General features: G+C 37.0%; 9 protein-coding genes across 9 annotated transcripts; 3 read left to right on the top strand and 6 right to left on the bottom strand.

The window, feature by feature from the left end:
- Positions 1–44: 44 nt before the first annotated feature.
- On the bottom strand, positions 45–1,375 carry L201_004281 (uncharacterized protein; the record flags this gene model as incomplete). The annotated part of the gene is made up of 6 exons (XM_066220025.1): positions 45–140; positions 205–280; positions 409–556; positions 700–826; positions 960–1,181; positions 1,322–1,375. 6 exons carry the CDS (start codon positions 1,373–1,375, stop codon positions 45–47), a joined length of 723 nt encoding a protein of 240 aa, XP_066076122.1.
- Positions 1,376–3,722: 2,347 nt separating this feature from the next.
- L201_004280 (uncharacterized protein) lies at positions 3,723–5,396 on the top strand (the record flags this gene model as incomplete). The annotated part of the gene is made up of 10 exons (XM_066220024.1): positions 3,723–3,765; positions 3,844–3,976; positions 4,036–4,104; positions 4,177–4,389; positions 4,461–4,553; positions 4,622–4,755; positions 4,822–4,903; positions 4,977–5,166; positions 5,231–5,286; positions 5,351–5,396. The coding sequence occupies 10 exons, from the start codon at positions 3,723–3,725 to the stop codon at positions 5,394–5,396; spliced, it is 1,059 nt and encodes a 352-aa protein (XP_066076121.1).
- A 482-nt stretch (positions 5,397–5,878) lies between these two features.
- On the top strand, positions 5,879–6,628 carry L201_004279 (uncharacterized protein; the record flags this gene model as incomplete). The annotated part of the gene is made up of 1 exon (XM_066220023.1): positions 5,879–6,628. One exon carries the CDS (start codon positions 5,879–5,881, stop codon positions 6,626–6,628), a length of 750 nt encoding a protein of 249 aa, XP_066076120.1.
- A 299-nt stretch (positions 6,629–6,927) lies between these two features.
- L201_004278 (uncharacterized protein) lies at positions 6,928–8,585 on the bottom strand (the record flags this gene model as incomplete). Its single annotated transcript, XM_066220022.1, has 5 exons — positions 6,928–7,106; positions 7,197–7,390; positions 7,500–7,577; positions 7,641–7,946; positions 8,038–8,585. 5 exons carry the CDS (start codon positions 8,583–8,585, stop codon positions 6,928–6,930), a joined length of 1,305 nt encoding a protein of 434 aa, XP_066076119.1.
- A 360-nt stretch (positions 8,586–8,945) lies between these two features.
- On the bottom strand, positions 8,946–10,665 carry L201_004277 (uncharacterized protein; the record flags this gene model as incomplete). The annotated part of the gene is made up of 5 exons (XM_066220021.1): positions 8,946–9,596; positions 9,694–9,811; positions 9,935–10,151; positions 10,264–10,408; positions 10,492–10,665. The coding sequence occupies 5 exons, from the start codon at positions 10,663–10,665 to the stop codon at positions 8,946–8,948; spliced, it is 1,305 nt and encodes a 434-aa protein (XP_066076118.1).
- A 400-nt stretch (positions 10,666–11,065) lies between these two features.
- L201_004276 (uncharacterized protein) lies at positions 11,066–12,633 on the bottom strand (the record flags this gene model as incomplete). The annotated part of the gene is made up of 4 exons (XM_066220020.1): positions 11,066–11,467; positions 11,533–11,675; positions 11,760–12,468; positions 12,520–12,633. 4 exons carry the CDS (start codon positions 12,631–12,633, stop codon positions 11,066–11,068), a joined length of 1,368 nt encoding a protein of 455 aa, XP_066076117.1.
- Positions 12,634–13,824: 1,191 nt separating this feature from the next.
- On the top strand, positions 13,825–16,598 carry L201_004275 (uncharacterized protein; the record flags this gene model as incomplete). The annotated part of the gene is made up of 11 exons (XM_066220019.1): positions 13,825–13,930; positions 14,021–14,079; positions 14,147–14,401; positions 14,519–14,685; positions 14,745–14,867; positions 14,956–15,081; positions 15,156–15,279; positions 15,356–15,558; positions 15,653–15,743; positions 15,828–15,893; positions 16,017–16,598. The coding sequence occupies 11 exons, from the start codon at positions 13,825–13,827 to the stop codon at positions 16,596–16,598; spliced, it is 1,902 nt and encodes a 633-aa protein (XP_066076116.1).
- Positions 16,599–16,928: 330 nt separating this feature from the next.
- Positions 16,929–20,424, bottom strand: L201_004274 (uncharacterized protein; the record flags this gene model as incomplete). Its single annotated transcript, XM_066220018.1, has 14 exons — positions 16,929–17,188; positions 17,293–17,647; positions 17,709–17,947; positions 18,009–18,154; positions 18,246–18,522; positions 18,580–18,724; positions 18,783–18,955; positions 19,020–19,132; positions 19,177–19,276; positions 19,337–19,427; positions 19,501–19,585; positions 19,657–19,741; positions 19,873–20,227; positions 20,278–20,424. 14 exons carry the CDS (start codon positions 20,422–20,424, stop codon positions 16,929–16,931), a joined length of 2,571 nt encoding a protein of 856 aa, XP_066076115.1.
- A 503-nt stretch (positions 20,425–20,927) lies between these two features.
- L201_004273 (uncharacterized protein) lies at positions 20,928–24,678 on the bottom strand (the record flags this gene model as incomplete). Its single annotated transcript, XM_066220017.1, has 4 exons — positions 20,928–22,562; positions 22,630–23,292; positions 23,353–24,099; positions 24,160–24,678. 4 exons carry the CDS (start codon positions 24,676–24,678, stop codon positions 20,928–20,930), a joined length of 3,564 nt encoding a protein of 1,187 aa, XP_066076114.1.
- Between the last annotated feature and the right edge of the window lie 1,143 nt (positions 24,679–25,821).

Below are 25,821 nucleotides of genomic sequence, written 5' to 3'. Positions count from 1 at the left end.
CGAGGTCTATTTTCTCTTTTCTGGATTTTATACAAATCGGAATTCTAATCCTCAGGATGTCCCGCTAAAACAATCATGTTAAAATTGGTATCACCTTCTGCTCTATCGAAATATTTCTCTTGAACCACTTTAGCTACGTCCTGTATAGCACACCATTTTGTTAGTATATACTCATACAATCAATTTCGCGAGAGAATTACTCACTTCTAAGAAATTCTCACTTTGACCTCTATCGAAAGGACCATTTCTACCACCATCCAATTCAACGATTCTCTTTTCGCTGAAAATACAAAAAGTTAAATTAATTAAGATACATCGTCATGCAAATAACTCAATAAAGCGAGTCTTGTTCGAAAACTCTCCCTTTCTCGTGGAAAATTGAGTTCTGGAAAAAAGACTTCGACTTACCCTTTTTCATTTGTAGCTTCAATAAAAGTTATAAAATGAGTATCAACATCTAAATCATCAGGAATTGATGATTGACCAGATTGTGATGCAGATAAATGTGCTTCTGAAAAGAAATTTGATTCATCTAATAATTTTGCTCTATCAAGTGCTTAGCAAAGATAAATTGAATTATGATAAATCAGCTACAAATTTTCATATAATGAAACGCAATGAAAGCATCGAGAAATCGATCAAATCTTGATTTGAGTTTATATTGTTAAATTTGTCAATGAAATAAAGTAGATTACTTACGAGATAAAGGTAATGAAGCAGATTTGAATTTCATTAATTGCGAATCTGGTCCTAAAGCATCTGGACCTTTCTCAGGTAAATTAAGTAAAGCATGTAATAAACCTATTGAACCACATGCATTTGGAATCTATATCATAGATCAACATACTTCATCAGTAAAGATTAACATGCGATTTGTGGATCAGTTCGATACAGCACATTGACAACACTGTATAATCACTCATATTATCTAGATCAAATATATTCAAAATTTCACTTACAGTCTGTTTAATCCACCAAACACCTTCACCATTCCATTTACCTTCTTCATCCTTTTCTTCTCTTTCACGTTCATCATGTAATTTACCTCTTGAAGGAAATAAAAGTAAGACAGCTTTACGTGGTTGAGGTATAAATGATAAAAAATCAGAATCTAACGAAAATAAATCTTGAAATGTTAATGATTTAGGTAATCCTAAAGGGCCTGACCAATCATTGAATACCTAGTCAATAAGAATAAAGGCTAAATCAGTATTCGTGTCATGCAAGATTGGACCATTAGTCCCATCAGGTATCCGTCATGGTATTCCATGAAAGCTGAAGTGCTGTTTTCGGTTACTTCAATGAAATCCATGAGACTTACATCGGGTGACGCTTCAAGTGGAACCCATTTAGATGAATCTGAAGTCTGTGCCATTGTAATCAATATTCACTTATCTTTTCGATATCTTATCGTGATTCAGGGTTATATGTGTCAAGGAAATGTTGCTGCTCTAACTAGCAATGATCAAGTGGTGTGAATTGTCTTGAAAATTCAAGCGAGAAACAGAAAATGATCAACAAAGAGCCAGTAGGAGCAATCCAAAGAGGACATGTAAAGTGGAGGAGTGAACGACATGCAATCGTTAGAACAGGCCAAAAGCGGTGATGTCAGACTTGATGAGCGGTAAAATCCAAAATTGTTATCAGGTACACTCTACAGTATTCCGGTCTAACCCGATCAAGTATATTTTACCCCTAAACTTAGTATACTCCCTTGCGTTTCAGCCTCGACATCAAATCTCCTTGTCCTGTATTCTTTTTCTTTTTCTTCCACGTAGAGCTTTACAGCTTGCCAAAGCGCTATATGCTATACAGGACCGTAGTGGTGAGGGCTACTAGCTGCTGTCCCGAGCGCACTATTATTCATAGTTATGTATACGTATTTGGAGATCCAAGCGATATTTTGCCCTTGCCTTTGGAATTTGACCTGACGTTCGGCATGAATGTAAAATTGTTGTATTGTTTTTGCAATGGTAGAATACATCCGAATTGAATCAGTGGATCAAAGTGGTCACAGAATATAAACATCATGAGAGTCAGACATGGCAGATGGCATTGGGATATCTTGAGGAGAATTGATATGAGGCGGCTTGAAGACATACTCGTAGATATCATAAAAAGTTAAAAGGGGAAATTACTAAAGAGATAAGGTAAATGTATATGTAAAGATTCCAAGTAAAGTTTATTACCCTTAACATATTTTACTATTTTACTATTTTGTACCTTATTTGTTGGTTGTCGGAGTAAACTTTATTGTCAGTTTTCTCACCTTCCTTATGCACTAGACTGAACAAGAAGAAATGCTTAATCCTGCCTTGGAACCTCGGAAATGAAGTTGTACACTCGTACTCGTACTGAGCCGCAGATCATGTAGGGAAGTTTTGGAGTTGTACGTACCACATACATCCAATTATAATGTTGTTAAAAAATATGAAACGTCCCCTTGACAAGTAATAGCTAGAAAGAATTTATTCTTATTGTTTTTCAAACCGAACCGCAATTTTTTTTCTTTTCACCTTTCTAATGTTCGACGTTTCCGTTGTCAACACAGCTTGAAGAGAAATAATCGTTGTGCTTATTGATAGATTCAAAACAAAGCACAGTCATTTACACTTTACCTCTCAACGACTTTATAATAACCTATAATCCATCTTTAAACCAACCTCGAACTCATTACAAGGAGTATCGGCAATCTATATAATCTAGTCTATCATCAATAATAGCAAAGAAGGCATATTCGAAACAACCCTTTGGTCGATTTTACAGTTCACTTTTACATTAGCTCTGATCATCACTATAATTTATCAGATAGTTAAAAACACGGACTTTCAACCTCGAAAATACAGCTTAATTTTCAGCCTGACGGACAACAAATAACAAAGAGCGATATAATACGTTTCAAACAAATTCATAGCCCCAGCTTATTTGTAATAGTCGCACAGATCACCTCAATCAAGTTGTGAAACATCATTTTGCTTGACTACCATCAAATATACCTACCCTTATATTTCCTGTCACTCATCAATCAACCCATACTCATCCTGATCTCTCTTTCTTACCTTTGAAATATACTATACGCCAACACTGTTTTCCGCCTATCCTCATTCAGAACATACACTTCAACTGATCATCACCTCAGTCATCGAGTATCACCTTGAAGGAATAATCCCAAATTCAGAAGATCAAATCAAAATACTTTAGATACACAAACACGGGTACGGGAATAGTCTTTCACCGAAGTGAGTATCATTTTATTGGTCGTCTACCAGGAAGGATATGTGAGCTTTGATTACATTTCATCTTTCATTGTCCTTTCCATTTCTGCACGTACCATATGCTATTTTGAATAAACCCCACCATGCTCCTACCCGAAAGCGCCGTTTCATCTGAACGGTATAGATCCCTTATATAAGAGCACGGATATCCGATCAGTCTCTGAAGTGTACTAGGGAAAGAAGCTAAATAGCTAATCCTTTCATCTTTACCACTCTTTTCCAACTCATTCCCCGCCTATCTCCAATACTTATAGCACTGACTGACACCCTTCTTGATCCACTCAACTTCAGCTCCCAATCAATCACATATACCATTTTTCCCAACTCATAATTCTGTCACTCTTTTATTCGACTTACGTATATCTATAATCGCAAATATAATACAATACCCATCTAACCCTCACTCCCCATCCTCAACAATCCTCATCAATCAGATAATCAGTCATCATGGGCTGTACACAATCGACAGAAGATGCGGCTGCTAAAGCTCGTAAGTCAATGCACCTTTTCTTAACACAGCCATGAAAATCAAATATTCGTTTAAACTGACAGAAACATGGCAATTTAGGAAGTGCCGAAATCGATGAACAACTCAAACGAGATAGAGCCAACCTCAGAAATGAAATTAAAATGCTTTTATTGGGAGCGGGAGAATCAGGAAAATCTACCGTATTGAAACAGATGAGATTGATATATAACAAGTAGGTGTTAGCTATTTCTTGGTCCCAAATCATTTCAGCTGATAGCATACTTCGCCTAGACCATATGATGTAGAAGAAAGAGATAGTTATAGAGAAATCGTATATTCAAACACCGTTCAATCGATGAGGTATGTGTAAATCCTAATCTGTACAGCTAGCATACTCATGAGTGAACTAAGCTGATTGATCTACTTTCTTAGAGTACTTCTTGAAGGAGTGGCATTGATGGAAATTCCAGTAAATCCTTCCAACCAACAACGATGGGATTTGATCATGTCTGCACCAGCACAAATCGAAGGAGACGTGTTCCCACCTAAATTAGCTGATGCTGTAGCTGGATTATGGAATGATCAAGGTGTACAATCTGCATTTGTGAGAAGAAATGAGTTGCAGTTGAATGATTCAGCTCCATAGTACGTGTTATCGAACAGAATAGCTTTTCATATTGGATGAAGATGCTAATAAAGTCTTATTGATTGCATAGCTACTTTGACGCTATATCGCGTATCAGTCAACAAGATTATATGCCAACGGATCAAGATATCTTACGAGCGAGAGTAAAGACAACAGGTATTACGTGAGTGGATCTGTGCGCATGAAACATCTTGAACCTCTGACTGATGATGGAGATGTACTGTATCACAGCGAAACACATTTCAGAATCGGTGAATTAACATATAAATTATTCGATGTCGGTGGTCAAAGATCAGAAAGAAGAAAATGGTTAAATATCTTCGACTCGGTCACTGCTTTGGTGTTCTTGATCGCTATTTCAGAATGTAAGCTATTTTTGCATGGTGAATGGCAGTCAAAAGCATATGCTAATGCGTTTTGACTTGTTATAGACGATCAGAAATTATACGAAGATGAGACTGTCAACCGTATGCAAGAAGCAATGACATTATTTGAGTCTGTCGCTAATTCAAGGTAAGATTAGCTATATACACTATCACGAATATTGTGGGGATATCAGCTAATTTATCTACTCAACAATGGCCAGATGGTTTACTAAAACATCAATAATATTATTCTTGAACAAAATTGATTTATTCCGAGCGAAATTAGCTGTATCACCATTACAAAATACTTTCCCAGAGTATCGAGGTGGATCAAATTACGATGCTGCATGTGCTTTCTTATTAGAGAAGTTTGTTGGGTTGAATAAAAACCCTTCAAAATCTATCTATGCTGTGAGTTGAGTTGATTGCAGCTCAAGTCACAATTAGGTAACAATGTGATCATTTGTTATTTTAGCATTATACCGATGCTACAGATACCAAAGCTTTGTCATTCGTTATTTCAGCTATCAAGTGAGTCAGCTTTATGGATCTTCTTCCTTCGTCTGCTAAGCTGATTACAATGACTTCTGCTTAGCGATGTCATAATTCAAGTCAATTTACGGGATGCTGGTTTATTGTAGGGCTTTTACAATTACCTAATTTGTGCTTCTTTGGACGAAAATAACTATACATATACATTTTTGACTTCTACTTGAATCCGTGTTCATGTCATCACGTTTGAATAGATGTCTTCCCTCCAACATAATTATTGTACAATAATGCTTTCTGCTTCATACGTGCCATCTTTTTACTTCTATTTCTACCTTTTCAATGTAAAACCCAGCATTAATACATCATACATACATATGCTTCTTATCGAAATGCGATCATCCATATAAATAACATGGATCTTATAGCTCATTATGAGTTACTTGTCGACCGAATTTGAATAAAGATTCGACTGAGACTGCACATAAATTTCACTCGCGTTTGATTTTGATATTTCAACTGTTCGTCCCACGTCCAGTTCTTCCACCACTTCTCCTTTGAAAAACACTCATCATCACCTCGCCTTACACAATTCCTTGTCAAAGTTCGAGGTGAACAGCAAGTAGGAAGAGGTATGAGTGTTCGAAAAGGGAATGATGAACCACCACCACCAAATTGGCCTTCGGGGATAATTTACTTGAACAAATCAAGAATATCACCTACATTCCCAAAAGAAATAATATCATTTATATCACCTTTATCGACTAAAAGTAGATATGAGACCAAACCAATTAAACATCCATCATCTACTATACAAATTAAGAAAATTGATATACAAGGTCATCCTGCAAAAGGACAATATGGATTATTCGCTAAAAATAAAATCAAACCTAATACTTTAATTATACCTTATTTAGGTTTAATTCATTTCAGTTTAACAATTGATCAAGAATATCAAAATGAAATTGATCATGATCAATCATTGTTAGATAAAGGAGAAGAGGAAGAGGATATAATGAAAGATGATATCATAAAACGACAACAGTATGATGATTCCGAACATGAATCAAGTGATTATGATTTATCATTATTAAGAATATCATCATCAGATATACAAAATCCTTGGAAAGGCAAATATCATATATCAATAGGAATTGATGCTTCAAAAATGGGTAATTCAGCTAGATTCGTTAATGATTATAGAGGTATTCCAGGTATATCAAAACCAAATGCAGAATTTAGATTAGGTAAAGGTGAAAATGGTGATTTAAGAATGGAAATTTGGAGTTTAAATGAAAAGCAAATTGACAGTAAAGGTATTCAAAAAGGTCAAGAAATTTTAATTAGTTACGGTAAATCTTGGTGGGGTGCTAGGAAAGGTTAAGAAGATCGAATGGTGGTAGTTTATCAAGTTAATCAATGGTCAATCTGGAAAAGGTTCAAGAGGGGTTTCCTTATATACAGCAGATATATCAAAAACAACGCAAGTACTTAATCAATATCATACCGATCTAGAAATCGCAGATCAGTTAGATCAGGATGCAGAAGGCATGTACCATGTTAAGATATACATATCAGTTGATGGATGACAACTTGAAACTCAATTATATATATACATAAAGTATCAACACCTATCAACCACATCAAACCTGTTGAGCTAATCATTATCAATCTTAAATGCAACTACGAAGAAACCCATTCCCACTTCCAACCCGTTGGTCTATTTAGTTGACTTTCAAAATTAGGTATACTATACTCGGATTTATCACATTTCTTCTTTTTCATTTGATACGATTTATTTTTATCAATATCAAATGTCAAAGAATAAAATAATGTCGATATGGAATTATTTTGATCACCAGCTATCATTCATGGAAAAAACATCCATAATTTAGAATTGGATGAATTGGACAAGATGTATACCAAAAAAAAAAATTAAAAAAAATACTCACATAATTGATGTATTGTACCTATACTATCTTTCCCAAATATCCACCTAACACCATCAAGTATATTTATCTTACGTTCTCTAGCTGATTTAGGCATTTTTGGATCTTCATTTTCTGATGATAGTGGTGGTAAAATAGGTAATGAAGATAATGGATCAAGTGATGGTTCTAGTATTACTAGTTGAGTAGGTGGATCACTATAATAGAATTACAAGAGGTATGAAAAAGAGGGATTGAAATTATCAATAAACATTCGAAAGAATATAATGTAATTTCTTTTTACAAAATCAGTGCAAATAAACTTACGAAGGATGTAAGGTATTTAAATGATCTATAGTCGCTCTTATAGCTGATAGAATGTCCATATAATCCGATATACAAACGCTAGATCATATAAACCATGTCAGTTTAGTTGAACATGTCCATTGGGGTTTGAATGCAACTTACCCAGGTTTAAATTTCTTTCTGACTTTACTATGACTTTCCCCATTCATATCTATATCTTCGTCATTAATTTCGTCTTCACCCAAGGGCATCCCGTCATCTTTCTGAGTACGCTGAGGGGGAGGCTCATTTTCATCTATATTCTCCTCGTACATGAATAAAGATGCTATATCCCATAAAATTATTAAAGAAGGTGTTGATTGTAGAGATTGAGGTTGTTGTTGTTGTCCTTTCGAAGGGATTACACGTTGATCGGATTCCGTTAAGAGATTTAAGAGTAATTCCATATGAGATGGTGTAGGACAATACCTATATATCATTATTTTCAACCATGAGTTGACCCTTCCTGATAAAATGATAATAATTGAAACCAAGTAGTGGTATTGCTTTAATGACTTACCGCAAATCAATCCTCTTCAGTTTCTTCATATATTCAAAATAACCTGAATTGTTTCGAAAAGAATCTTCATCGTTTTCTTTTATTGTATCATTAAAATTCCATTTTGATCCTGTTATAATTAAACATCTTTCTTTTTCTCTAATTTCTCTTATATACTTTTCTTCTTCTTCTTCATCTTTTTCTTCTGTCTGAGGAATACCTTCTCGATTACGATTATCATCTACATCTATATCTTTATCAGATATAATAGCTTTTTCCTTTCCTTTCCCTTTTCCTTTCGCGTCTGATATACCGATTGAAGATTGTGCATTTCTAGGTAGTCGATATTGCGTATCGGAAGGATTATCATCGATCAAATCAAGATAATTTACAGATAGATGTATTGGTGATGTTGGTGGTAGTTCTCCTACTATATATGATGAAGATGGTAAATACTCTTGAGAATTTCCATTTTCCTTCTCCTGATTTAGTGTAGACGAGGAAGGTGATGATGAAGAAGCTAAGAGTGATGAAATTGGTATACGAAGTGCTGCTGGTCTCGTAGGCATCTTGTTTTCAAGTTGATGCTCTTCTTCACAGACGCTCAAGACCTCAAGTGGATGCTAGATATAGACGTCCTACATGAAAATGCGAGTAGGTAAGGATATTGTCCAGAGACATCAAAAAAGGTTGTTGTTGTTAAAGGTGATCTTCCTCCACTTTGACGCGAAAGTGGAGGAAATTGGGTAGATATAATGTTGGTGAATCCCACTAAATTACATACAAGTTGTTCACATGTTTATGCATGCGTGTGTGTCACAGAAGAGCAGTATGATTATAGGAATGAAGTACATGTATGATGGGAGCAGGTAGGAAGGGGATTTCATTTTATGCATCATAACAGGCGATGTTCATCCGGTATATCAAGATCAAATGGGGGTAGCTTCTTCGTCTGCCCCTACTCTCCATGCTCTGCTAACTTGATCACCACATCTCAAGCATTCCCATTTATCTTCTTGTTCGTCTTCCTCCTGAACACTATCTTTCTGATCGCCTGTTCCACCTTTACTTTTACCGTTATTATCGTTTTTCAGTTTACTTTTATGTTTCTTCTTAGGCAAAGATTTTATCCTTTCATGATGTTTGAACAATTCTTCACCTATACAATAATAACACCATTTACAATTACCTAAACAATCAGTTTGAGTTGGTATGAATACTTTATTTTCTTCTTCTTCTTCTGTTTTATTATTTATTCGGTGACCGAAATTTGTATTTTGAGCACCTTGAATAGGAGGTAAAGTTAAATCTTGGCCTTGTCCAGTTGATGATAAAGGTACAGGTAAATTTGAATTTCTCGAATAACAAATTGGACATATTTCTTTTGATAACTTCGAATATATTCCTTTATGCTCATATACTGTCTCATCTTTTGTTGGTAATGATGATGATAATGGAATTGATGTATAATCAATTATTGAAGGTGGAGATATAATCGATTTGAATTGATTAAAATATTTTCTTGGATTTAATGATATAGGTAAAGGTGGTATTAATGGTACTGAGAACATCAAGAATTCCTAGTGATAAGAATTATTCACTTTTAGCGTAAGATTTACACCCAAGTTGTCTGCCGACTACCGACGAGGAATTCACATAAATGCAGATAGAACCCACTGTAAATGCTCCCCAGACTAGCTGTCTATTCATGAATTCATATGACACTAATTTTGTCAAATGTGGTTGGGAAGGAACCAATCTCAATCGAAGCATTCTCATGAGTAATGATGGGTATCTATAGTGATTAGAATAACGAAAAAAATAACCCATCAGTATGATCAACCCATTTTTAGTTGATCAATTTGTTGTTTTTGTTCAAGTATGACAAGGTTGTATTGCGATTTAAAGGATTACTCACTTCCCATCCCATAAGAATCCCAGCCAGCCTAATAGCTCCCAAATTCTACTTATATTATCTAGTTTATTCAACAATTTCCATAATGTTTTCCTGTAATCATGATTAGGTAAATCAGACCATTGATTAGATAATGAATATTCTCTCAAACGTGTAATTATATAATTTGGAAATATTGGTGGATGTAATATCAAATATAATAACAGTATACGTTTTGTAGCTATTTCAGGATCAATACCAACATCAATTCAGCATATTGCGCATTAAGCTTGATCTACCTCTTCTTCAATATAGCAACATAGAAGTCTAAGGTGATGGTGATGCTAGCTTACGACTATTCGTCTTGGAAGAAATCAATTTCAGATTCTGTAATTTCGATCCTGGTGATGCTCTTATATTTGACCATATACCACATTTGAAGAAAATCAACTTGATTACAAGTTCTAATTCTGGTTTAAATCCATTTGCGAATGACGCCTAGATCAGATCATAGCATGGTATTGAATGATGAGCTTTATTTTACTTGATACTTGAAAGAATGTATAGCTTGAGATGCTCACCTTCAAATTATCCAGTGATTTCGTCAGATTGTCACTTAGCATACTAACCAGAGCAGAGTCTAAATCCTCTGAATCCAGCTGATTCACCCTAGGTGCTCTTAACATGTTGAGAGCTGAAGAAGAGGATTCTGAAGGTGATTCACCAGGATAAATCGTTCGTTCCGGTTGCGACATCTTGGCTTAATCAGCTAGTCGATTCAGCGTCTTTGTAGAGGACCAAGGATCCTGGTGATAAGGAGTAAAAATAGAGAAGGTTGTAAGATGCAGACTAATAATCGAATATAAACATTGTTCAATGTTTCGAGATCAATTTATTCGGTTGTGCATCTCCTGGATAATTGCCGATAAGAGCCTTATATCATTACGTAAATTATGGAGTTGTCAACAAAAAGCCAAAGAGAAGATGTAAAGATATATGCAAGGGTTATATTATGTATAGCATGGCAAGTTCGATTTGATTATACACGGACTAGCGAATTATGTATCATAAGAATACAAGGTGAACTGATCCATTATGCATCAGGTGATATAAGTGTATGTGCAAGGTATAGATGTGTGTATCTTCCTTTATTATTTACAATTTCGCTCTAACCTCTTGATCCTTTTCTGCCATCTTGAGATCTGCCCAATCTCCTAAGGCAGCTACTAATTTATCTATAATTCCATATCTCATGCCAGCCCTTAGACAAATCCTGACCCTTTCTCCACCAGGAGGAACAGTAGGTGGAACGACAGGTCTAACTATAAATCCTTTACTCAATAAAAAAGCCGATAAAGCATGAGGTGTTGGAGTGAGTAGACCTAAGATTGGGGAGCCAGGTTTAGAAGGTAGAATGTCTGTATCTCTATCAGATAGATCAGGGAAAGGGATTATTGGATCTGGTGGTAAATGAAGTATCGTATGTGGTACTTTTGATAATAATTTATCAAGTGAATTATGTATGTGCGTTGATAATGACATTAAACTCCGACGACGCTGTATTTGGAAGAATGTTGTATGAATAAACGGCATTGTTGGTCGAGGAAATGAGATAGACTCACCTGATCACCTTCTTCGCTCTGTAGAACATCCCATACACATTCCAAAGCGATTATAGTCGAATGAGGTAATGCAGTTGAAAAGATTAGTGGTCGAGCGAAATTGATCAAGAACGATCGGACGGTGGGTGAACAGAGCAGAACAGCTGAATATTACAGAAAACACAGATCAATTTTGGATCGGAATACATTTCCATTAGAGGGGAAACGCTGGTGGTGAGATGACTTACCACCTGAACATCCAACAGCTTTACCAAAAGTCATTAATCTAACGTCAACTCTACCTTTACCTCTCTTCCTTTTATTTGAATCTAATTCAAAACCACCTTCTTCAGCTAAAGCATGAGTTATACCTCTACCTTGTTTACCATAAACACCAGTTGAATGAGCTTCATCTAAAATTACACATTGTCTATTTCTTGAAATATATTTATCTAGAATATCTAATAATTTAGGTAAAGGTGAAAAATCACCATCCATAGAATATAAAGATTCTAAAGCTAAAAAAACTGTTGATTTTTCTTGTTTTTTACTACTACTACTACTACTAGCTTGATTAGTGATGATTTTCAATTTATCCTCTAAAGATAATGGATCATTATGACTAAATGAAATTCGTCTTTCTAAAGGTATTCTAGATGATCTTAATCCGGAATGTACACTTGCATGAACTAATTCATCATAAATTATCCAATCGTTAGGTTGCGGTACACTAGAAAAAAATGATACATTTGCATCCCAACCTGAATTAAATAATAATGATGAAGGCGCATTGAAGAATTCTGAAAATCGTTTTTCTAATAAGGAATGTGATGGTGTACATCCACTTAACAATCTTGATCCAGTCGAGCCGAATATCGATGGTGTAGATGCTAATCTTTCAATGTATGCTTTTCGTAGTGCTTTGGACGAAGTCAAAGATAAGTAATCGTTAGATGACTGCAAGACTCGATCAGCTCCTTGTCCTATTTCGAGGTATCTTATACATACGAAATCGACCAAGCCTGAATCTGAGGTTGTGTCATATTCCTTGAATGATCTGAATCTGTTCTTCTCCTTTCTTCCATCCAACAATTTACCGAGTCTGGCATCTAATTCTGTCATATCAAAGCGGAAAACATGGGTTACTTCGTGTTAGTCACTTGCTGGCTACGCTTTGCGAAGAAGATAGGAGTTGCGGTGTTATCAAATGTGAAGATTTTGTCAAGACAGTGGTAAACATTCCTTTGAGACTTGTCTTCACTATTATGTTTTGCTTATTCCAACTTTGCGGAGGATCAGAATCAACCGGTTAACTTTTAACGTTCTTCTTCCCCAACCGAGAGCCGAGATCTCGGGATAACCATGTTGCAACCATGCGAACGAGAAGCGGACTATCGTTATTGTCCGTACTCTCTTTTCCGCGCTTTTCTTACATAATCTCACCCGAGATCTAGTCTAAAACACATGGGAGAATGCTGGTCCAACCAGATATAGAGTTTGGGCTCAACCCAGATTTCTGATACCGGACTTAGACGAGATACAGCACAGACTTATTCAGGCACGAAGGGTTGACGGTGATCTGATCAAAGGATATGATTGGTTATGATTAACTGAGAACCAATCAAATTAGTTGATCACATCTATCCAAGCGATATATTCAATAGTCTATTTTCGGCAATAGAAAACTCAAAATTTTGGGATCTTTATCTCTGTTGTCATCTTTGTCAACTGGAAAGAAATATTCAAATCTCACTGGTTCATCTAGGAGTTAATATCTCTTGACAAGTAATAGGACTATTCTATGATGTAGATCGGTTTAATCGGATTACATCCGGAACAGAACGGGTCAATTAATTATTGCTGTTTCCAATCCAATGCAAATGATTCATAGAATAACTATGATAAGAAAATGACCATTCTAAACTGAATTCTACAACAACAGCAGATTGACATATTCAATTTCCTTCACTAACTATCAGTATCAAATTAGCTTAGCTACTTTTACCAAAAGACTAAATCGAAAGAAACACAGATACATCATATAGACATTGTATACAGCGTTTCAGTCATCAACAAAGTTATCCATTCCACCATATAGTAAAAGATCAAATCAAACCAAAACAACAAAAAGAACAATACTCAGTCGCGTAACTCAAGGACATCTGGAGAATCAGAAATAGAGCGAACTGTTGAGAAAAATCTACATTTTGAGAATCATAAGAATACCAACGACACATACACAAAAAAGAGCCCTGCTGGTGATATAATAACGGAATCGAGCGTGGCGAAAAGTAATATTATAAACCGATCATAATGGTCAACCTCACCTATGGTGCGTTGATGCAATCATCAGATGGTACTATTACTTTCGAACCTTTAGGAACAGATATACTGGCTACTTTACAAGGTCAGACGTCAGGTAAGTTTTATTTATACATATATGGATCCTTTATATATACCATACACTCTGAAATATAAATGGCTTACATCAATCTTATTATATGAATAGCCTTTGATCCTGGAGATATAGCATGGGTATTAACGTCAGCAGCATTAATTGTTTTTATGGTAAATATGACATTCTTAAATGATTTTTATATTCGTGCTAAACTTGATTTATCACTCAAACTTATAGTTACCCGGACTTGGATATTTATATTCAGGATTAGCAAGACGTAAAAATGCATTATCAATGTTATTCTTATCTTTAGTTTCTTTAGGTATAGTTTCATTTCAATGGTTTTTTATTGGTTATTCTTTAGTCTTTTCAGAAACTGGTGGTACATTTTTCGGTGATGGTAAAAATGTTGGTTTTAGAAATGTTTTAGAAAGACCTGTACCAGAAACAAATGGTAAATTACCTGAAATCGTTTTCGCTACTTATCAACTCGTAAGTGGAGCATTCATCAGGATTTCACCATCTTCATACAAAAGTGCCATCTCACATCCACGTTCACACAGCTGCGCGATGCTAATCATTCTTAAATCATCTTGCGGTATGATATAGATGTTTGCATGTTTGGTACCCGCAGTTTTATTAGGTGCAGCAGCAGAAAGGTCTAGGATACTACCTGCTATGATATTCATATTCTGTTGGACAACATTATGTTATGATATGTTAGCTCATTGGATATGGAGTTCAAATGGATGGGCATACAAATGGGGTATTTTAGAGTAAGTCTGCGTCCCAGGGTTTTATTTCGTGTGAGTTGACATCTGCATCACATTTTCAGCTATGCAGGTGGTGTACCAGTCGAAATTGCATCAGGAACAGCTGGTTTAGCGTATTCATATTTCATTGGGAAAAGAAGAGGATACGGTACAGAAAGAGTAGCTTTCAAGCCTTCTAACGTTGGGTGAGTCATAGAGGTTTCAATTGATTATCACCTAATTTTTAGTAACTTGGTGAAGGATTTCTGCTGACGTATAATATGAATTATTTAGTCACGTCGTTCTTGGTACTGTTTTCCTTTGGGTAGGATGGTTAGGTTTCAATGGTGGTTCATGTTTTGCCGCTTCACTGAAAGCTGCTATGGCAGTCTTTGTAACCAATCTTGCAGGTGCCGTTGGGTAAGTTCAACTAAGAAGACAGTTTAATCGCCATGAAAAGAGAAGCTGATAAATATACAACTTTGATCATATAGTGGTATCGTTTGGTTGATCATGGATTTTAGATTAGAAAGAAAATGGTCAATGGTTGGATTTTGTACTGGTGCAATTGCAGGCTTAGTCGCTATTACACCTGCAGCTGGATTCGTCGGTGCACCTGTAAGTTTACTATGAAGCTTTTATGTTGTTACAACAATGAGCTAATTATTCATGATATTTTTTATTTCGTGATTAGGCAGGAGCTTTGATTGGATTGGTTTCAGCTGCGGTATCAAACTTGTCAACAAGATTGAAAGTTACAATGAGAGTCGATGATCCAATGGATATTTTCGCTGTACATGCTTTAGCAGGTGTAGTGGGAGTTTTGATGACTGGTTTATTCGCTCAATCAAGTGTAGCTGCAAATGATGGATTTTCAGAAATTGGTGGTGGTTGGTTGTGAGTCGCTTGTCGGGTTCATCATTATATCTGTTCAATCCAAATAACATATAAGGAAACCTTTGAACTGACAAAAATCTTATTCACATTTTAGGGATCACAATTGGATTCAATTCGCTAAACAAATAGTCTGGGCTTTAGTTGGTTTAGGTTGGACATTTGTAGTTACTTATGCTATCATGTTTGTAAGTATTGTCCCGATCAAAAGGCTCCTGATTTGATCCTGGGGGAAATCAGCTAATTTTTTGAGCATTTATATCTGCATTTAGGTAATTAATCTTATTCCAGGATGTCATTTTAGATCAACTGAAGAAGCTGAAATCGTGGGTATGGATGTAAGTCAAGATTATCTTTACATTTGATATCTAAAATATCTATCTCTAGCGCTATCAGATGGACCCCGATTAAGACAATTATACTGATGCCAACTTACTCATTCCCTTCTTTCACAATTGTAGGAAGTTGAATTAGGTGAATTTGTAGCAGATTACGCATTCCATCATAGAGATTTAGAAGGATTATTTGATTCTAATGAATTATCAAGATTTAATTCTGTTACTCAATTCCATTTAACTTCAATGGCACCTAGATCATATACTAGACCATCACAAATTGGTTCTTCTTCCACATCAAAAGGTGGGAATGGTAATTTACCTCCAACAATGCCTAGAGGTGGTGCAGCTGTAATGGATGCTTATTCCCATGAAAATCAACATGAAAGTGAACATGGTGAAAAACCAAGAAGTATTTCAAGAGGTAGAGCAAGATCAAGAAACAGATCAGATAATAACAATGCATTAAGTAGTAATATGAATATAATAGGAGGAGGAGGAGGAGGTCTTGGTGCAATTGGTGGTGGTGCTGGTGGATTAAGAAATCGATCTGTATCACAAAATCAAAGAGAAAGAGCTTCAACTCCTTCAGGAATGGATAAAGTTGAAGAAGTTAACTCATCAGATGAATTTGAATTGAGAAATTTAGATAAGCTAAAGAATGGAGGGACATCAAGTGAATCTTCAGGTATAAGTCAGAAGTTATAATCGTAAAAATAAAAGGTTAGGGATTTATAGTTTAGTTGAATCAGGAGGGTAATATAGAAAAAAGAAAATATTATGTTTGTACTTCAAATCTCTCACATAAATACATACTTGCATAAATAATTTGTCAAGTAGCATCATTACTTTACAATGTAGACATCAAAAACTTGCTCAATCATTAATTGATTGACATGATTAAAATCTTCATCAACTATACGTATACATATATATTTTTAGTTCGTATACAACAACTTTGTAACACTTCTTTACCGACCCATGCATGATAATTGAATTCGTCTCAACTCCACATCTACCACATATTGTTTGTTTGGTTTATACAGCTCTTTGCCATCTACCACCACAATTCAGACAACATACAGCAGATTCCAAAGCTACTTGAATCAACTTGTCCTCATTTTCTTCGGAATGTTCTGGATTTACTTGGAATCGTCTATAATCATGATCTTTACCTTGATCATCAACTACTATAGGTACCGATAAATGTTTTTTGGGTAATAATGAGATTGCCGGACATGTTGAGCAAACTCTATAGTGCGGATGAGTAACTAATAAATGAGTTATCGAACACCGTGCTAAAAACCCAAATGCCGTATATTTCATTAGCACCTCTAGTAATTATCAAACATGTTTATGTCGATAAATCGGACGAAAATTTCAATAGTGAGGTTTAACTTACACCATACATGACCTTTTGAACATATACCTTCTGATCCAACTTCATTATGACAAGCAGGACATCTTTCTTCCCAATTTTGATGCTCAGCGTTGTTCGCCATTCCATCTTTAGATAATTTACTATCCAACTCAGCAGCAAGTTGAGATAGAGAATGACTTTTGCTTTTCTCATCTGATAATTGATTGGCAGATTTGATAACCTGACTTGAAAATTGTCTATCTGAATTACCTATTCCACCTGATGATAAATACGTTATCACCCACGTCATAAGTTTAGCGAGGAGCTGAGAGCTGATTAATATTGATAAAGCATTTGTAATGGGGCGGAATTTCTCTGCAGATGATGGGTATGTAGTCTATATATCCGTTATTAGCATTTGCCAAGTCAACGAATTGAGGTATAAAAAGTAAACATACCTCACACCATGAAGCTAGAACATAAGCTAATCTGAGCCTATCAAGGGTAGCATCGACCCAAAACTCTTCAATGAGATTTTCATTTCCTTGTTCCTTCTTCTTAGATAGATCATCTTGACTGCCATCTAGAACTGAGGACAACAAGCCAAACAACTCGTCCATCATAAATTCCGGTCCTCTTAAACTCAAGATATGTAGGAGGTATGGCATAAGAATCCTTCCGGGAGAGCAATATAGAACTGCATGAATGACATTAGCTATCCTTCTGAGATAACACCCTCAAATGCTTTATCAACGTACGTTTTGGTGAGTCTGATAGTATCCCTTTCAGAGCTTCAATGACTGATTCATCCGGTGAAAGCCTAGCTTTCCCAGGGTTTCCAATCACAAAAGTCATAGACCTTTTGCCTTCAGTTGCGTTATCGAGGGTATGGAAACTCATTGGTCTATTCAGAAATATCATGTTGCAAGTCAGAAATCAAAACTTTATATGAAAAGTCGAATAAAGGGGGATATAAGAAAAATAATTATGCTTACTCAGTTACCCAAGTACCTGCGCCTCCCCAACCTAAACTTGTCCATCCAGATGTATTCGCTGTCCAGCCCTCAGGCTGCATTTCAATGGATCTGAACCTTATCTTTATCAGTGGATCTGAATGAAGATGATCCTCAAATATGTCTCGTAAAGCCAAAGCATTCCGTAGTGAGGTATGAGGATGAGCGAGTTGGGGTGAAGTTGTAAAGTTTTCAATGATGTGTGTTGTCAGGGAAGAGAGAACAATCACAAGTGTATCTCGGTTTATGCGATTTATACCTGATTTTGGGTACGTCAGAGTGAGCGATATACTGCTAAGAATAAATGCTTACTAACCAATACATGGTCCAAGAGCATTGGCGCTAGCCCAATTCCCAACTCGTTCCAATCTCAGCGATAAAATCCCATTCCATTGAACAGTCCTATTCCCTTCGCCGGCAAAGATATGGACAGTGCCGGGTTTTGTCCAGATCAAGACGTCCTATGGCTTATTTGAGCGACATGATGACACTTTTAATTTGGAAATGGCTAGAACTCACCTCAATCCATTTGATCGACGTTATGGTGCGTTTATCTCCTCTATCTATCATAAATGACGGATGTATGTCTAAAGCCCATTCTCTGCGACCAGAAGATTTCAGCTCGATTTTGCGTATGACAGTAATAACGCGTATTGATCCATCCGTAAGAGTCAGAGCCAAATGTGCTTCACCTGATAGCGTCGCAGAGATATCAGCGAATCAAGCGATTCGATCTATACCGGCCGGAAGACTCACAAGACTCGTCATCTAGTACTTTCCATTCCGACCAAGCCATATCTGATACCCATCCACCTATCTGACATACATCGCTGGATCGAAGCTGGTGAAACCTCTTGTCAAGACCGTAGCTGAATACACTGTCAGTAAAAGGATATTATTAGATACTACTCACCTCCAAAAGGTGATTTTCCCAGCCCTATTACTTAGAGCTAACAAACTACCATCTATACCGATCATTGATGGTAATGGAAGATGCGACGACCACTGAATACCTATTCAGACATCTTGTCAGATCCACTTTTGATGCTTACGAGTATAATCAGATCGCTCACTCATCGTTCGCAATCCAAGGGATTCTTTCAAGCTTAAAGGTCCTTCTTTGGGCGGTATCAAACCCTTCATGATTGATGTCAAATCTGCTATCTGTAAGTTTTCGATAAATCAGCATCGTCTTCTTGAAAATGATTCTTGTTGAGATAATACTATATCAATTCACCTCGTCCCATTGTTTCGTGTAGGGGTCATTTCTAGGTGCATAAACTGATACCTGCATTGCACTACTCAACCCGACTAATAGAGATCTAGATTGGGGTTTGTCAACAACGAGAATTACACGTAATTTCATATTGAGACGATAAAGAATAGAGCTTACCCTCCAAGATCAGTTAGACCAGACGGAGACCATATAGCTTGTCTAGTAGTTACATCTTTCTCAATTAAGACAGTATCTATTTCGTCTATATGGAGAACATACACAATATGAATAATTCTTCCTTGTCAGTAGGTAAATTTAGAGGAATTGATAATCATAGCTTTGTTTTTTATCGTTTTATGTAAAAATGTTGTTATATTGAATAGATTGACATACCATTATATTCATTCCATCCATAATGATCGTTCCGTTTACCTTCTTTATCCAATTCTATACCTGTATTCCAGAATTTTATTTCACCATTCTTTGGTCTTTTCATTCTTATCTTGGATTTCACTTTTGATGAATTATTATTGTTATTGGTAGTAGTGTTATCTAAACCAGATATAAGTGGTTCATCAAGACCACCATCTAAATCTACCTCGTCATCATCTGATGCACCATCTTCGACTACAAAAGAATTCCCAGCTTGATTTCTAACATTTGAAGAATTATTATTATTATCTTTCAGTTGTAATGTAGGATCAACTAATGTAGGTGGTGGTGAAAATGTAGTTGTCAGATGAGGTGTCTATGAGTTTGGTTAGCTTTAGGATTATGCATGGACGAGAAAGCACTTGCAAGTATATTGACTCCTTTTTTAGTTATGAATAAACATTGACCATCTTCATTCCATGAGACATTATGCTGTGAAGTTGAAGGTAATATACCTGGAAATATTCGTGTTGCAAGAATCGTTGGTGGATTGTCATAGGGATCAATTGTCATTGTTGATGAAGCGTATTATTTCAAGATCATATACTGCTCATAGCTGATGTTCTCGTTGTTGTTGTAAAATCGTTATTGAAACAATATCACGTAGTAAGATAAAACAGATAATATTGACCTGTTTTCAGCAAACATTAGTTACTTGTAAACAACCTCCACTTTTCACGACCACCGAGGTTAACTGAAACTAAGCAAATGCAAGTTTGTATAATGTACTTGTAAACTGTAGCAAAGGAATAATAACTTATGCATGCAACTGTAGCATAAAGTCAAATTGAAGCCCGGAACAGTGTTTTATAGCTATAAAATACATTTTATACATAACATATGACAAGTGTATTTTTTAGGTAGATGTATGATAACCAGTATTTCCTGTATCTATTATCCCATTATAGTACCAGTATGCGATCATACCTTGTGTCGCATGCCAACTATTGAGTCCCTCTATGGTCAAGCATATGTATTTTTCTCCTGTACTCCAAGTTAGCCATACTTTGATTAGATTATATATCACCTGAACCACCCCAGCACATAGATTCCAAATCATTAAAAGCTGGTAAATCAATATTTTTTATTTTGGTTAAAGCATCATTTATGATTAATTCATTATATTCAGATAAAAACCCCTTTGTTAATTTTTTGGATTCACTAAATCCTAATTTATAACCATTTTTAGAATCGATACCACCTGATGAAAAACTGATTGAATTTTCAATTAATCCATTTGGTTGAATATTTCCATTTAATATACCTAAAGTTTCGCATAATCTTCTACATAATATACTAAATGGATTAATTTTGAAATCTAAATTTTGTGTTGATGTGTCAATGACTAATCTAACCAATATACCTAATATACCAGGTATAGTCTTGATCTTTTGTCTTGTTGAAACAGATGCTAGAAAAACTAAAGAATATAATGATAATGCTAAACATTCATATTGTGCTAAATAGTCTTCAATAGTATGTAATGCTTCAACTTGTCTATGTGTAACTGGGAACAGTTTAATTAAACTTTCGAATAATTGAATAATCTCGGATTGAGGTAATTTTGATCCAATTACTTCACGATTACCATCGGACAATGAAAGTTTACAGAATGCTTCTATCGCTCGATTTGTTGAATGGTTGACAGGTGCTTTCACATCGTTCAATGATATCAATGTTGCAGGACCAAATATCGGTTCTCGAACTGATGAGGAGTCGAACCCTGAATTGAGGAAGGACGATAGTAGACGAAATACAGAAATAGTTGAAGTTGTAGAAACCTTTTTCAGGTTGATGTAAGTACCAATATTGGTAAAGATTGTGACGACATCTCTTCTAATTCTAGCCAGTTCGAGAACAGAGAAAGGTTTATTCGGGCCATCGGAGTTATGTTCTCCTGGTAGTCTACACAGCTTTGCATTTGTGATGTTGGCTAACAATTCGAACGTATGAGCATTGTTGGCCATGATCTCGTGATTCTCGGAAAACATCGAAAAATTCTTCAGCAAGTTTATTCCAGCCAAGATTATATCCGTCTGACCACCTGATGAATCACTTGATGTTACCTTCTCCAGATCTTCGTCCTCGGCAAGGGTGAAATCGAAATCGCGACCTAACTGTTCCAGCTCCAGAAAGGTCAAGTTGTTCAATTCGGTCTTGTCGGTTTGTTTGACATCCCCGTTGACCGTGGGGTGATCGTTCTTCTGTAGTGATTTCTCCCAACCTTCGAAACCATCTTCCCCAAAGGCGATTTCAGCTACCAAGTCCAGGATTTCCTGGTAGATCTCTTGTAGGTGAAATAGAGGTAGACCTTTTACGTTTTCTTCTGGATGAGCCATAGATAACATCGATAGTACCGTTAAAGCATAACCTAGCTCATGTGGTAATCTCGACCGTAAACTCATCAATACCCCTTCCATATCCACAATAGCTAAATCATGTATCGACCTTGTACCTTGGTTTAAAGGATTTTTAGCAAAGGTTGACGCTATCATGTTTCTATCCCATCCACCTAAATCATTTTGAGCTTTATGGATTGGTCGGTACTCGACCCTATATCTTGCTCGTTTAGGTGTTGGCGGTCGTTCAATTGGCACATTAGCAACAGGTAGAGGGGGTTGGGCTGTAGCTGGTGTAGAAGGGGTAGAATTCTGAAACCACCACAATCAAGTCAGCATCCGCGTTGAGGAAATACCAAATAAAGACTACAACACATACCTCAGTCGAACGGGAGCTTTTGTCTTTTTTCTCCTTTTTCCTCTTGCCACCTGTTTCAGGCGTGGAAGTGGTCGGAGTCGCTAAAGAAGCCGATATTTCGGCAGGACCTGTGTGTATTGGTGCAGGGATATTTCGATCAGAAGTATTATTTTTGCTGCCTCTTCCTCTCCCACGCCCTCTCCCCCTGCCTCTACCACTTCCTCGCGTTTTCGGCTGAGTTGGAGCACTATGGGTGGATGGGGAGGGTACGCCTGGCATAAATGACATGGAATTATTGGCAGGTGAAGGGGGAAACATAGAGGGAGTGGGCATGTTGGTGGCAGGTGAAGGAGCTGTGAACTGCTGCTGTCCCGGGCCGATACCCGGCATACCGTTCATTTGAGGCATGCCCGGTTGTTGACCTGAAGGTGGTCTACCCATCGCCATAGCTTGTCGTTGAGCTGACTGATTTCGCGATCTTGACATCTGCTGCTCGAAAGGTTGGAGCCAGGCTACGTATGCGTTGATGATATACTGAACGGGACTAGTGGTGGTTTGAGGAGGCATATTGGGATCGGCATTCATAGGTTTTGGCATAAGAACGGGTTCAGGTAAAGGATCAGGTATGTTCTTGCCTTGTATCAAACCTCGCCAGAATGGCTGATCTGATGCTTGTTGTATGGCCTGGTATCGAGACTTTCCATTAGCATTTTCGAGTTCTTGCAAAGACTACAGGTAACTCACATTCATTATACCTCCAACCCTCATTATCGTCATAATCAATTCCACTACATCTAGCCATACTCCTCCGACTTTAAGAGCTCCATCACGTTCCCCGTTAAAAATCGCCTGGGGTAATGGTTGATTAGTCTGTCGATAGAAATTAGCCAAAGATTGGATGAAGCTCTGCCGCTGTGCAGCCGGATTGATCGGAGGACGCATGTTGGGCGGCTGTTGACCTGGCGGACGTATAGGAGTTGAAGGATTCTGGGATGCTGGATTGGGGGGGATGGATATTTGACCAGGATGGATATTTTGGTTAGCTTGCGTTTGCGGATTCTGCTGACTGTTCTGAGGATCCGTTTGTTGCGGCTGCTGTTGACGCTGAATCTGCATTTGTTGAGCTGCTCTCATTTTTTCGCCTTGCGCCATCATGAAATCTCGCTGCTGCTGACCCACTGGTACAGCAAAGCCAGAACCATTGGATAAGTTCGGGTTCTGTTGTTGGCCTTGTTGAATTTGCTGTGCTGGGTTGAGGGGGTTCTGCTGGAAGGATTGAAGCGGCTGCGATACACCATCTTGTGACATCTGAGGATTTTGAGCTGATGATTGCTGGTTATACTGAGGTCGCTGAGTGGACGAAGAACCAGCAGGCGAAGGAGCGGTAGGTGGAGCGGTGGTACCGTTGAGGTCGGATACTTGTGGCCCTCCTTGAGGTTGGGCCAGAGCGTGCTTGGCTCGTTGCGCTTGTGACGTCTGAAGAGCCTGCAGCTGTCACATTCCGATAGGTCAGCGCCAGAGTACTTTGGCAGAATACCCAAGTGGACTTACCTGTTTCATTATAGCTTCCCTGTTTCCGGGCATATTATTAGCCATAGTAGCTAGATCCGGTATACTGGGTTGTCTTTGGTTTCCTCCTGCATTAGACCCGTTTGAAGCCGCTGAAGCTTGAGCTTGTTGTTGAGCTGCCAATAGCAACCTAGCATGTATCGAGGAATCTGCACCGTTAAATGAGGGGCTACCATTCTGCTGCTGCTGACCCGGTAGACCACCAAGTGCAGCATACTGTTGTTGAAATTGATTGGGAGTTTGTTGATGTGGAGGAGGGCGCGACGATCCAGCTATAGGTTGTTGGTGATTCGGAGGACGAACACCATTTACGGCGTTATTAGTATGTGGTGGAGGAGCGTAATTGTTGGGCTGAGCATTATGTTGTGGTTGACCAGTAAAACTGTTAGGAATGAATGAAGGTGTTGGCTGGGAACTATTATTGTTAAGGTCCAAGGGTGAAGCACGTCCTAAATTATTGTTATTTGACAAAGGTAATGAAGAAATGTTGGGTGTAGACATGACTATAACCCAATTAACATTGATTCCTCATTTACTGTATGTGTAGAGCAATCCATTTAAGCTGTCAGCTCAGTAGTAAAATAAGGTGGACCACCTCCACTCTTGATGTTTATGATGGCGAGATTAGATATATAATGTTTTTGAGGAAAGATGAGGTACGCGATACAGTCAACTCACCAATCAAGTAAATATTAAATCTAGATCAATCAATTAATCAATCAATCTTATCATTTAGTTCTGAAACACGTTACGCGTTGATCCACTCGTGACACGTTATTATCTTGATCTGAAATCAATGTTGATGGTAGATAAAGTAATCGTATTCTTCCTTGATGAAATAAACCTTGACTACGTGTTTTGCCAAGAACAGTATATATCGATACTGATTGAACGCGTTATTGCTATTCGAAGACCTTGAATGTCTAATGTTTATAATCTGCCGATTTGATGCGGGGCTATATCGTAACTAATTTAAACACGAGCCTTATCAAAAAGGAATAATGGAGTAAAAACCGAGAAACGGTATTATTATGATAAAATCTATTTTGTTTGTTGGTGAGAGAAACAGGTAGAAAAAAAGGGTGTACGCGGTTAACGGTCGACGGAGAAGGAAAAGGAAACACGTCACACGGTCTTTTACTGGTTGTATGGCAAATTAGTGGGAAAAGTTTTACGACGTGACTTGTGATTTTTGAGGAATGTTTTTGATTTTGATTTTGATATTGTTTTTAATGGATATCTTATCGGAGCTAAATCCACCTTTATAAGAAAGGTATTGGAGTGAAAGGGGTAGAAAAGTTTTAGGGAACTGATAACGATAAAAAAAAGTATTTTAAATTGAATAATTATTTTGATTGATCGATGATCGAAATGAGATTCTGTCTTCTTTTTCGTTTTAATTCGGATCTAAAGATAACACCATAAATCGGCCGATTACTGGAAAAATAAACATCTATCTTTAAAAGGGGTGACGTGAATCTGGTTTAGATGATTTTAGGTATGATGATTTTGACTCTCTACTGTAAAGGAAAAAGCTTAAAAGCTCGGTACGGTAGTAGTATGTATCGAGTGAAAACTATGATGATGGGGAATTGGGAATTGCGAAAGAGACGGGAATGAAATGATGGGTATCTGATGTCTCTC

This window comes from Kwoniella dendrophila, chromosome 5 (genome assembly GCF_036810415.1).
Source record: "Kwoniella dendrophila CBS 6074 chromosome 5, complete sequence".
NCBI lineage: Eukaryota > Fungi > Basidiomycota > Tremellomycetes > Tremellales > Cryptococcaceae > Kwoniella > Kwoniella dendrophila.
Note: the sequence above shows the minus strand (reverse complement) of the source record. Positions and strands in the feature narration are given on the sequence as shown.